Source organism: Dromiciops gliroides, chromosome 3 (genome assembly GCF_019393635.1).
Source record: "Dromiciops gliroides isolate mDroGli1 chromosome 3, mDroGli1.pri, whole genome shotgun sequence".
Taxonomy (NCBI): Eukaryota; Metazoa; Chordata; class Mammalia; order Microbiotheria; family Microbiotheriidae; genus Dromiciops; species Dromiciops gliroides.
Window position 1 is genome coordinate 587,055,057 of NC_057863.1, and position 13,395 is coordinate 587,068,451.

A 13,395-nucleotide genomic window follows, 5' to 3' on the forward strand; every position below is an offset into this window, starting at 1 on the left:
TAAAACAAAAAAAGAGAACTTAACTATGCCATAGCCTTGCAATTGTGCTATCAAAGCAAATGTGTTCAGACAGTGGGTTTTTAACTAGATTTTTTGTTTCTTGTTTCTTTTTTCTATTTTTTTTTTTAGTGAGGCAATTGGGGTTAAGTGACTTGCCCAGGGTCACACAGCTAGTAAGTGTTAAGAGTCTGAGGCCGGATTTGAACCCAGGTCCTCCTGACTCCAGGGCCGGTGCTCTATCCACTGTGTCACCTAGCTGCCCCAACTAGATTTTTTGTAATGAGAGAATCGGCCCAAAAGTAGAAAAGTAGCACTCATTTAAGTTAGCTATATTGTACTTTTATTCAGTCATTGTCATAGAAACGAACTATAGTTTCATACTTAGCATATTCTAACTTGTATCATATTTATCTGTGCAAGTGAAACAGCTAGGTGACATAGTGAATAGAATATTAGACTTGGTGTCAGGAGGACTTGAGTTGGAATCCTGCCTCAGAAATTTCCTCACTGTGTGTCCCTAAGCAAGTCACTTAAATTCTTTATGCCCTCAACTGTAAAATGGGAATACTAACAGCACCTACTTCACAGGGTTATTACAGGGATAAAATGAGATTAATGTGCTATGTAAACCTTAGAGTGCTATATAAACACTAGCTGTTGCTATTACTGTTCTGTAACTTTACACTTCCTTGAGGGCTGGGACCTTCTCTTATTTACCTTTTTATCTTTTTCCAGCACCTAGTACAGGAGACTTTATAAAAGAGGTATTTGATAAATATTGACTCAACTTGTAGAATAAATGCTGAAGGTTGGTTGATATGACAAATGTCCGCCTACTTAGAGAGGATGACCACGCCCTCTTTCTTTAGTATCTTCTTCTCCATGCTAAACATTTGTCATTCCTTTAATAAATCTTCATATTATATAGTTTTGAGTTCCCTCAGCATTCGGCTATACTCCTGTGTTTTGAACATTTTTACTTCTATTAACCTAAGAACATATTTACTTCTGTTAAGAGCCAGTCTGTATTCAGCATGAGCTGAATCAATGAGTTGGTTAATTCAAATGCCTCAGTCTTTTTAAAGATAACCTGGTGTGAATATAGAATTCTGCATTTATATTCATCACAACAATATTTAGCGAGTTGAACTGAAATTAATTAATTTTGTTCATTTGGGACCTTATTTCCAACCTGCAGACATCACTTTGGATCCCAATTCTGTCATCCAATATTATAGTTATCCCTCCCAGCTTCATGTCAACTGTAGGTCTGATAAGCCTAACAAATGTGCATTTGCTAGACTCACTGACAAAAATGAAATTTAAGAAATAGGTAATTTTTTCTTCCTTTAAAGTTTTTGTGTACCCTGGCCCTGCCTGGGTCTGCCCTGCTCTTCATGTGCTTTCTGACCAAGGTGGGTCAAATGGAACCTCCCCATAAATATCTTTCTGTAGAGAGCCCCTGGATGCTGAGAGCAGAGGCCCACTTTCATCTCGTATCCCTCCATCCTTCATGTCTTGCTTTTGAATCTGCAAAGATCAGGGTCAGGAAAAAGAAACCTGCCCTTCATTCTGGATATACACTAACTGTAATTGTTACTGCATATGTAAAGTATTGTTGACATTTTAAAGCTATGGAGATAGATTTATGTGAGAGCACTTAATAAGATAAAATTGAGTAATAAGTCATAAAACTACTATTATAATAACTATAGCTTTTATAGGACTTTGAGATTTATAAAGTATCTCCAAGAACTCTGTGAGGTAAGTAATGCAAGGAATTATTATTTCATTTTTACAGATGAGAAAACTAAGAGATGAAGTGATCTACTTAGTTAGTATGAAAGGAAATACCTAAAACATAAGTCTCCTGATTCCAAGGACAAAATTATTTCCACTACTAACTCAGGGAAAATGTGATCAGTCACTGAGTTTAATTTATGTAAAAGCATCTCTACTTTGCAAATAAATCAAGATCAGGAAGTTTCCCTCAGACCAGAATATGACTTTAATGGGAATCCCAACAGGAAGCACAGACTTTGAAGAAGGAAGCAATCGTATGGTCCTAGAGACTAGCAAACAGACGTAACACAGAAGGGACCCACAAATATTGAGGTCCATGACTACTAGTTATACTATGTCTACATACTTGCTTAAGATAAATGCGATAAGGATCCAAATTTCTTGTGGATAGTGAATATAATTCAGAAAAAAAAAACAGAAAGAGAAAAACAGATCAGGCAATCAATGGGTGATAGGTCCTGAAAGTTCTAGAAGGTTTAAGGGGGTATAGACTTTTGAAGCCCGGGGAAAGAATATTTGAGGTAATATCAACATGGAAGTACCTTTCTTATTAAAGAAATGTACATCTGCTCCCTGATATTAGAAAGCATGTTAGAGAAGGCCTGAAAACCCTACCTACTTTGGCAACTCAAATTTTCTTCAGGTTCTGAGGATGAGAGATTAGCTCAAGCTCTAAAGCTGACTGGATTCAGACAGGACAAAGAACCAATCACTCATCCACTAAAAAAAAATTATCAGTGAAAGAAGATGACTCAGAGATTTGACCAAATCTTCTTTACATTTCAAGGAAACAACTGCTGTCTGCCCTTCACATAATCCACCTAAATAGCCACTGTTGTCCCTCACACACAAAGAATACCACCTCTAATCCCTATGTCTTTGCACAGGCTGTCCCCCATGACTGGAAGGCTCTTTCTCCTTACCAGCATCTCTTAAAATTCCTAGTTTCCTTCAAAGCTCAGCTCAAGCTGAGGCCTTTGCTAATCTCCTAGACTAATGCCTTCCCCCAAATTGCCTCATACTCATTCTGTATATACTTATATGGGTGCATGTTGCTTTCCCTGATTAAGAAGTAAGTTTCTAGGGGGCAGCTAGGTGGTGCAGTGGATAAAGCACTGGCCTTGGATTCAGGAGGCCCTGAGTTCAAATCCAGTCTCAGACACTTGACACTAGCTGTGTGACCCTGGACAAGTCACTTAACCCTCATTGCCCCACAAAAAACAAAAAAGTAAGTTTCTTGAGCTCAGGTACTGTTTTGTTTCTGTCTTTGTATTTCAAATGCCTAACACATAGTAGATTCATAATAAATAACCAGTGATCAACTACTAATGATTTTCAAAACTTCTTATAAGTTTTCAAGTTTCCTCTCATATTTATGATTTAAAATTCCTGTTTGTTTTCCTGTAGTTTAGTACCTTTGTTTTGGGCACTAAAAGCATAAAGACAAAAACAATAAAAAAAAATAGTCTCTACCTCAAGGAACCTATAGTCTCCTGGAAAAAACCGGTTGGACAATAACTATCTGTTTTTATCCTATTTTAGAGACAAGCGGGAAGGGGACAGGTGGAAACCTATTTTTCTCTCTGATGGAGAAGCTAGGTGAGAGAAATTAGAAAGGGAAGCAGCAGTATTCTAACAGAAGATGTTAACAAGCCCTGGAACAAAAGCAGAAAAAGTGGGACCTAAGAAAGGTAGTCCAAGATCAACTGTCCACAAGCATTTAACGCTGAGTATGTGGCACAACAATCATTTTATGACCCTTTCTTCTCCAAAGAAAAAAACAAAACAAAACCAGAGACCCTAAGGTTCAGCCTCCCGGGGCAGTTTCTATACATATGCCTATGTACAAAGCTCACTTTCTTTCTATCTTCCTCTCTATGCCTCTTTCTCATATTCTATCCACTTGTCTGACTCTTGTTCTCCTTTTCAAATTTGTCTTAAACAGAACTATATGATATACTCTACCATCTTACGTCAGGTCACATAACTCATGGATGATCTTGCCTACTCCTCACGAAACAGAGACCAAAGATAGTCTCACCCATCACCTGTCTGAGGGGGTAATTTTGTAATTTATGGAAGCAGTTCCTGAATTGGGCTCTGACGGAACAAAGGGAGTTCAACAAATGGAGATGGGGAAGAGGATAAATTCTCAGTGTACAACTAAGTATGAATAAAGGCACAGAAGTGGGAAAGAGCAGGAAGAAAACAAGGGACAGAAAGTCATTTGTTTACAACATTGAATATGTAGGGGGAAACAATATGATACAAGTCTGCAAAGATAGGATGGAACTATATGCTGGAAAGCTTTAAAAGCCAGAATTAGAAGTTTATACTTTATTTGTTGGATAGTAGGAAGTACCTGAAAAGTTTTGAATAGAGAAGTTTCAGAAGTTTTAGGAAGATTATTCAGTGAGCCATATATGGGACGGACCACAGAAGTACAGAGTAGAGGCAGTAGACCATTTAGCAGGACACTAAAGAAGTCTAGCCAAAAAGTTATGAGAACCTAAACTAAGATGCTACCAAAAAAGACACAATGGGAAAGAAATTGCTCAGGTACTATCAGAACAACCTGAAACTGACTGAATGTGGGGAATGATGAAAAGTGAAAAGATTCTGAGTATATGAACCTGAGTGTTCAGAAAATAACAGAGCAACAATATATAGAGAAGTTATGGAGGTCAAGATTTGTAGGACAGATGAAGAATTACATTTTGGATTTGTTGAACTTGAAGATTTGGTGGGTTTCCAGGTGCAGTTATTGGCAAGCAGTTGGAAATATGGGACTAGATTTCTAATGAAAGGACTGGAGTTGAGACAAAGATATTATGACTCATCTTTAGTAGTATTTCTCAACTCCTTAGTCTCCTTTACCTCACATATCCAATCAGTTGTCAAATTTGCTATTTTTACCTCTATAACATCTCTCACTATTGAGTCCTCCCTATTCACTAATTCTACCAATATCTTTGTAAGGAATTAATTGTGATTTGGAGTTTTTATAACCCCATCTTTACTTCATCATGGTCAGACTGAAAAGATGCAAGCTTTAAAAGCCTAAGAGGTGTGTACTTTAAAAGAATATGAAACAAACAACACAAAGAACATTTATTGAGTCAAAATATCAAACTAAGTACTTAAGCCCCACTTAGGAGTTCCCCTACACCCACAGGGGCCTGGCCAAATTATAATGGGGACAGCCCAGGGGGTATGTTAAACCAAGTGGAGACTCAGCATTGCTATAGAACCACCCTGCCTGTGAGAGAGGCAGGAAGGGAGAGAGACTCTCAGAGAGGGACGGTGGAAGGAAGGTGGGGAGAGAGAGAGAGAGAGGAGCTGATGTTTTTGATCTTCGGACCTAACCAGGGGACACTGCAAAGCTGATTGTCCTTAGAACTGCAGATTCCAGGTGGTGGTGAGTTTGTGTTCCTTCCAGCAAGGCTGGCTCATTAAGCCAGCTGAGCTGGAAACAAGTTTGGGATTTGAGTTAGTTTTTGCCAGACCCAAGCTGTTCTGAGTATCTGAGGAAGTAGTGCTTATTAGAGGTACCCCTTCCTCATTGTACCTGGCTTTATTAACTCCATTTGTGCTGGAAATTTTGTTACCAATAATAAAACCTGATTTGTTTGTGAAAAAGAGGCTGTTAATCTTTCTTACTAGTCTGGGAGATATAACTGGAAAAGAGGCAGTTTGGAGAAGGGGAAACTCTGGACCTAGAGGTATAGGTCCCCCATTATTTTCTGAACCCCAATATTATGGTGAGCCACCCAATTAACTCCCCATACTAAATTTGTCCCTAACATAGTAGTTCAGGCTTGTATCACTTCACACCCTAAGTCACTGCAATAGCCTCCTAACTCGTCTCACTTCCTTGAGACTCTTCCCTTTCCAATTCATCCTTCACATAGCTACCAAAGTGATTTTTTTTCTTAAGCCAATATGACCATGGCATTACCCTAATAAAGAAACTATAGAGGCACCCTATTGCCTCTAGGATCAAACATAACTCCTCTGTTTGGCTTTTAAACCCTGCCCCCCCCTTCACAATCTGGCCCCAACCCACCTTATCAGTCTCATGAATCACCCTTTCTATACTCTATAATCTACCTAAACTGGCCTTCTCTCTGTTCTTCATATATAATAATACTACATGTCCCATCTTCTTGCACTATCTTTTACATGAAGCTTTTCCTAATGCCCTCAAATGTTAGTGCTCTTCCCACCAAACAATGACGTTTTAAACTATTTTGCATATATTTGTATTTGTTCACCTTCATTAGTTAGAGGTGTCTCCTCCCCTACCCCCCACCCCTATCTTGAATGTAAACTTCTTGAAAATAGGGAAGGGGTACGTGGGGTGGGATGGGAGGAGGAGACAATAGCATAGTGCCTAGCACAGTGCCTGGCATGAAGTACTTAAATGTTTTTTGATTAATAGTCTTTGCAATGGCTGTTACCTGTGCATGAAATTCACTTTCTGTACCTGCACTTCAAGGAATCCTTATTTCTTTAGAAAGCTCAAGCACCAAACTTGAAATGAAGCCTTTTCTGAGTCTATCAATTGTTCAATAACATGATTATTATTATTGTGATACAAATAATACAAATTGTAACTGTAATACCAATACCTTGTATTTATTCTGCATATATGTACATATATATGTACATATATATGTACATATATATCTATGTGTATATTTATACACACAGACATATATGTACATGTAGTTTTTCTCAATAGAATGTAAGATCCCTAAGATTAGGAATTTCTTTTTCCTTTGTTTTTTTATTTCTAGCACACAACACAGTGGCTAGTACAAAATATCAATTGATAAACATTTATTAAGTCTTTACTATGTTCTGGGCACTGTGTGTTACCACAAAAAGAAGCAAAAGACAGTCTCTGCCCCACATTAGGTACTTAATAAATATTTATTGATTGATTGATTATTAATCAGCTTAGAGATAACAAATGCAGTCATGGGACCACCAAGTGATAAGAGAAAAGAAGAGGATCATGGATGAAATCTTAGGGAATGCTCATTTAATTTAATTCTCATTTAACTGCCAGGAGGGTGCCAGGAAAGGAGGTAAGGAAGAAGTCAGAAATGAAGGAGGAGAAACGTGAGAATGTTTTCTCACAGAAGCCAAAGAAAGAGAGTTCATTAAAAGAGGATGGTCAACAGAGTCAAAGGCCATAGAGAGTTTAGAAAAGATAGTGAAAGAAAAAGATGACTGGATTTATTAATTAGATTTGGAAACTAAGGCTCCGAGCACTTATTTAACTCATAAAGGGTAAGATTCATACCCAGATCTCCAGACTCAAATTCCAATGCTTTGACATTACCCTGGAATTTCATTGTCTTTTAGAGTTCCCATAGCCCCCATCAATCATTTCATCCACAGGAAAAGGAAACCCCTAAATGTATTACCTTCATAGGAAGCTTTGAATCCCAGTGAGCTGCTACTGCTGTCTGTCTGGAAGAGAAGCCACATTTGATGGTTGGTGCTAACAATCAGGTCTGGGACGGTGTTACCTGTTAAACTGTCAGGAAAGAGAGAGATTGAGAGATGTCACCTCCCCATAGTTTTTACCTCAACACAATTACATCAAAACTAACTCCTTCTCAGAGGCTGCACCTTAGTACCTTACCTGCCAAGGGACAATCCTTGTGCCTCTGCCTTCCAGAAAACTCTCAAAGTAGAATATGGAAATGGATGGGGCAGAACCCAGGGAAGAGAGGTGCTAGAATTTGCATCGCATTTCCCAAGCCAGTCTGATGACTTGGAGAGAATGTATACAAATAAGAACTGAATGCTCAGTCTGTGTCTGCACTGGCTTTTTGATAGGGATATAAACAGTCAAGTCCATTGCAGCTTTGTGTCTATAACCATGTACAATGTGTTGGTTTGTTCTTAGAAGGGCACAATGACAAAGAGCCATAGCGACTTTCCCAGTCAGAGTCAGACTGCCATTAACAGCAGATTTGGTGCAGCCTGTGTTATAACATCAGGCATTGGAAGCCCTTCTTGCTATCATGTTATATACAGAAGCATGCACAAGCACATGTGATCCCCACCACCACCACAGACATACACCCCTACTGCTGATTTCTGAAACTCAAGAAAAATCTTTCTATTATCCAGTAAAAGATCAAACTGAAAATTCTAATTTCCCAAAAGCAGAGAAGGAGAGGGCAGATATGCCTGGCAACATCAGATTATTTTCTGAGAGCAATGGATGCCTCCAGAAGGGCTGTGAGGGAAAGGATGCTATTCATAAGGGACCACATAATTCAATTAATTAAATATTAAGTATTTACTTCACTGACATTTATTGTCTACTACATATAAGGCACTAAAGACATGACATACATTGCTCTCAATGTATAAGTCGAAATGTCCCAATGTATGCAAATAACTATAACAAAAAGTGAGATAGTCAATCAGTAATCAACAAGTATTTATTAGGTGTTTACTACATGCTAGGCACTGTGGAAATACAAAGGAGTGGTACAGGAAAAATTCTTTGAGAAAATTGAGGAGGTAAAAATCACTTTCCTCTGGGAGGAAATGAAAACAACATAGAGGAGGTAACATCTAAATTAGGCCTCGATGTAAGAGAGATTTCAACAAATAAATATGAAAAGGGAACCCCCTCTAGTCAACAGAGATTTGATCTATACAATACACAGAAACAGGATAGAACAGAATGAGACTGAGGGATATAATAAAGTGGAATAGTATGAGTTAAGATTGGAAAGCTGAGCTGAAGATAGTTTATGATAGCCCTTCAATGCTGGAATCAGGAATTTCTATTTTATTTGATAGTTACTAGAAAACTACAGAGTGATTTTGAAATGCTAATATAAGGGCACTGTATTATAAAGATTACTCAGCAAGTCTGAGGGGAAGATGAAGACTTCAGTTTTGGACATGCTGAGTTTTAAGGTGCTAGTGGGAACGCTGGGATGTTGGTAAGTACAGGATTATGTTTCTGGGGATACTGCTGCAGATATTGATTTTGGAGTGACTTGTATCCAAGTGATAACTGACGCCATGAAAGTGAACAGAATCACCAAAGGAGAGAGGTTGCAGGAAAAAGACAATACCCAGCACAGTATCTTAGAGGCTACTCAATTTTCTTTTTCCCTTGAGGGGCAAGAAGGACAGATGGAAGATGAAGAACTAGCAAAATAGTGGTTGGAGACTATTGAAAATGCCACAAAAAGGGTGAAGAATGATGAGGATAGTAAAAGCACTGCTGAATTTAATAATAAGGACCTTAAAGAAAGAAGTTTTAGTAGAGTGATGAGAACTAATGACAGATTTCAGGGGTTAAACAATCAATGGAAGGTAAGGAAGTTAGAAGCCATGAGTGTAGACTGCTTTCTAGAATTTTGAGAGGAAAAGAATAAATGAATAGAGAACTAAAAGATATTTTAGAAATAATCTAATCCAATAACCTTATTTTATAGATGATGACACTAAGACCCATAAGATTTTTCCAGAGTTACACATAAGCATCTCTCAGAATGGGCACCCGGGGTTGCCGTTCTTTTTGTACTGTCATGCTGCCTCCAAAGCAAGGAAGGAGAAAATAGTTTGAAGGGTTGGCAGTGTCAAAGAAAAATTATTTTCTTTAGGATATGGGATAATTATTGTGTGAAATAGACCCAATGGAGAACTGTTTACTGAAATGAAATAAACTCAAACTGCACATTATATAAAGACCTTTCTTTAGCCCAGAGCAAACAGCCTAGTACCCTAAAAAGAGATCTTAGGCTTCACAAAACTCACATGCTCGCTCGCTCTCTTTCTCTCTCTCTCTTGCTCGCTCTCGCTCTCTCACTCTCCCTGTCTCTCTCTATATATATATATTATGTGTGTGTGTGTGTGTGTGTGTGTGTATGATGAAAGTACATAATAACAATATTTTTTGGATAACAGGGCCTTTCAAAGACTTCAGGGAAATTTTATACCAAATGAAGTATTTTTCAGAAGTTGCTACTTATAAAGTTTATTTATTTGAGATGGTCTTCATTTTACACCCCAACTGAATACAGGCATACCTGTATTCAAGTCAAGTTGTACTAACATATATCATTTCACAAATTCATCATAATAAATTGAACTCCACCAGAAAGTCACAATACCCCACCAAAACACTGTATGTATGGCTAACTGTTTACTTATAATATTGCTTCTATAGAACCTTTGGATAATAACTCCTCCATCACAAAGTCTGTGATAGAGAAGAAGAAAGCCAGAAGTCTAAAGGAACAAGTTAGGCAGAGCCTTATGGTGCAAATTTTTTTTATTTTTTTTTTTCTGCTGGGCAATGGGGGTTGTGACTTGCCCTGGGTCACACAGCTAGTAAGTGTCAAGTGTCTGAGGCCGGATTTGAACTCAGGAACTCCTGAATCCAGGGCCGGTGCTTTATCCACTGCGCCACCTAGCTGCCCATGGTGCAAATTTTAAGAGAACAGATTTCAAAGGGTTCAGAGAAAGGCTAGGATCCAGTGTACTAATATCTTTTAGGGGAACACAGTCTAAGAAGAAAGAGAAAATCTCAAAAGTGAAATTCTGAAAAGACAAGCAGAAATTTTGCAGGGCAATTCAATCTAAGAGGGATGAGAAACTCTACGAAATGAAATTCTGACAACACAAGCAGAAATGCTTCTGTTTTCAAAAAATGAACTGCCTAAAGACTTTGGTATAGAGAAAGGATAGATGTTTCAAAGAAGACAGTAGCAACAGCAAATTGGCTACAGATGAGTACAAAAGTGTAGCAAAGTCTATAAGAATGATACCAAGAATGATAAAAAATATGAGACAATAATTGACAAAAAACATGTTGTTCTATTTTTAATCTACATTATGCACCAAAAAAAGATCAAATAAAGGATAGGACTGCTTGTCACTGATGGGCTGCTTGTGATGAACAATGACAAGGCTGGAATGACTCAACTTTATTTTGCTTCTGTTTTCTTTGTCAAGGAAAATGATCTTTGGACTGGAAAAGACAGATTAAAAATGATGAACAGAGAATGAAATAACAAGAAAAGGAGAAAACAGCCTTTGTATGCCTTCAAAAGACCAGAAAGCTCCAATAAACTGAATCCTAAAGTACCAAAAGAAATTTTAAAAATCTAAGAGAATGGGCAAAGTATGGCAGAACAGGAAAAAGGCAGGGGTTATATGAGGTTCTGTTTTTATCTCTGTTTAAAGGGAAGCAGGTGAAGTCTGCAAACAAAAGGTTCTTGAGATGAATGTGGATTTCTGGTAAAATTCTAGAATGCGTTATTAAGGAGAATCTGTAAGCATTTAAAAAGGGAAGCATGGATCATTTGAAGTCAGCATCAAGTACAGATCACAGCAGATGAGTTTCATTTTGTTTATTTTTTTAAACTAGATGGCCAAAGTTCAGAGGAAGGGCATATTTAGATTTTAGCAAAGCATTTGACAAAGCCTTTCAAAAGTATATTGTGGATGATAAGATGGTAGATTATAAGCCAAAAAACTGTACTGTTAGATGGATTTGGAAATGGTTATATATTTGGATCCACAGAATAGTCACTGATAGGATAATATCAATTTTGAGACAGGCTGATATAATGTCCCACAGATGTGTCCTTGACCATATAACATTTAATATTTTTAATATATGATTTGGATGAAAGCATAAATGGTATGCTTGACAGATTTTCAAATGATACAAAGCTAGAAAGGATAACTAAACTATTCTATGACAGAATACAGAAAGATCTTGCTTGAAAAAAGCTAGGAAAAATACCAAATCAAATAATTTGAAGTTAAATAGGAATAATTGTCAAGTCCTACATCTTGGTTACAAAAAACAATTTCACAAATAAAGGCTAAAGGAGGTGTGATTAGATGCAATTCCTAGAAAAGAACTTGGGGTTGGATTTTTGGGGGGGGTTTTGGTGGGGCAATGAGGGTTAAGTGACTTGCCCAGGGTCACACAGCTAGTAAGTGTCAAGTGTCTGAGGCTGGATTTGAACTCAGGTCCTCCTGAATCCAGGGCCAGTGTTTTATCCACTGCGCCACCTAGCTGCCCTGAACTTGGGGTTTTTAATGGATTAAATGCTCATTGTGAGTCAAAGTGTGACACATTAGCTAACAAAAGCTAATATAAACCTAAACAGTATTAAGAGGGACAAAGAAGGTAGTAGTTTTACTATATTCTGGCTTAAACAGACATCTGGAGTACTGTGTTACAAAGAAGTTACAAAGAAGAGGCACATAGAGATTCAATTTGTTCTTAGCCTGAGAGGGCAAAACTATAAGCATAAGCAATAGGTGGAAACTGCAAAGACATAAAGCTAGGCTTAATGAAAGGAAGAACTTCCTTATTAGATCTATTCAGAACTGTAATGGCCTAGTTTAGGCAGTAATCTCCCTCCCAGAAAGATTTCAAGGAGATACTGAATAAAAATTGCGGGGGGGGGGGGAATGTCACAAAGGTTTTGGGGCAGGTGCAGGGTGGTCCAGATGACCTCTATTCATTCTTCTGATTCTGGGAATTACCTGCCTCCTGCAAGATCAATTCAATTCAACAAACAATAAGGAAATACTATGTGCATGATATGATGCAAGGGCCTAGAAATTACAGCATGAAAAATTATATAGCCCCTGCCCTCGAGGAGCTGACCTTTTATATGGAATATAGTACATGACAATATAACACAAGCAAGAATTTGTTAGACAAAGTACAGGAATGGGGCCAAACACACACATAGAGACTGCTCCAGACAAGCCATGGAGATAAAGGCATTTTATAGTCGGGCCTTTGATTATTCTTGGAATAACTAATTTGACTGTGTCACATAGATGTTAGTATTCCCTGTGTTGTTATAATGGCAATGGCGGTAAGAATAAATAAGGAGTTGAGTATAGAAAGGATATTTCAGAGGTATTGATTAGGCCTCTATAGATGGGAAGATATAGAAGGGAAAATGGATTTTAGCCACCCTACAGACTTTCAAACCTGTAGACTTGCTTGTGATGCGACAACAACCAAAAACAAAGGAGAAAGGCCAAGATTCAATAAGGCACAACAGTTGCTTATCTTGGCTGAGAAAACAAGATAAAGGGAACTTGTCATTTAACTTAAGGAGGAAAAAAAGTACTTTAGGAAGCCTGGGGTCCATAAGGGACAACAGAGAGAAGGTAAGGATAACTCAGAGTAAATCCATCCTTTTCATGAGGTACACCTTGAAATGGGTAAGCCTTCAGTGACATAATTTTCATTCATAAAGGGCAGAAATGTCAGACTGACCACAGCACTCAGTTAGTTGGCACCAAAACCCCTAGAATGTAAACAACCAAATCAGAGACTCAAAGATAGATCTCAGAATTTGTAATGAGCAGAAGAGACGAGAATTAATAAGAAGTGTATGTAAAGACTTCCAGAAGAGCACCTCTAATGAGGTAGTCAGTCTCAACCTTATCCCAGTTCTTCTTAGAACTCCTTTGGAGGTAAGGCGCATCTCCTAACGTTTTGTAGCCTTTGATAACAACTGAAGCCAATGATACAAACGGGCCGAAAGGAATGAGATAAGCTAT

The 13,395-nt window shown here is 38.0% G+C and overlaps 1 protein-coding gene across 2 annotated transcripts in view; it reads right to left on the minus strand.

Annotated features, from left to right (window-relative positions):
• The window catches only part of CSMD2 (CUB and Sushi multiple domains 2), a 1,007,742-nt gene that overhangs the window by 365,885 nt on the left and 628,462 nt on the right, over positions 1 to 13,395 (minus strand). For both annotated transcript variants that reach the window (XM_043994712.1, XM_043994711.1), the window contains exon 12: positions 7,239 to 7,351. In XM_043994712.1, coding sequence (XP_043850647.1) covers positions 7,239 to 7,351 — 113 coding nt within the window. The remainder of the gene's footprint in view (positions 1 to 7,238; positions 7,352 to 13,395) is intronic.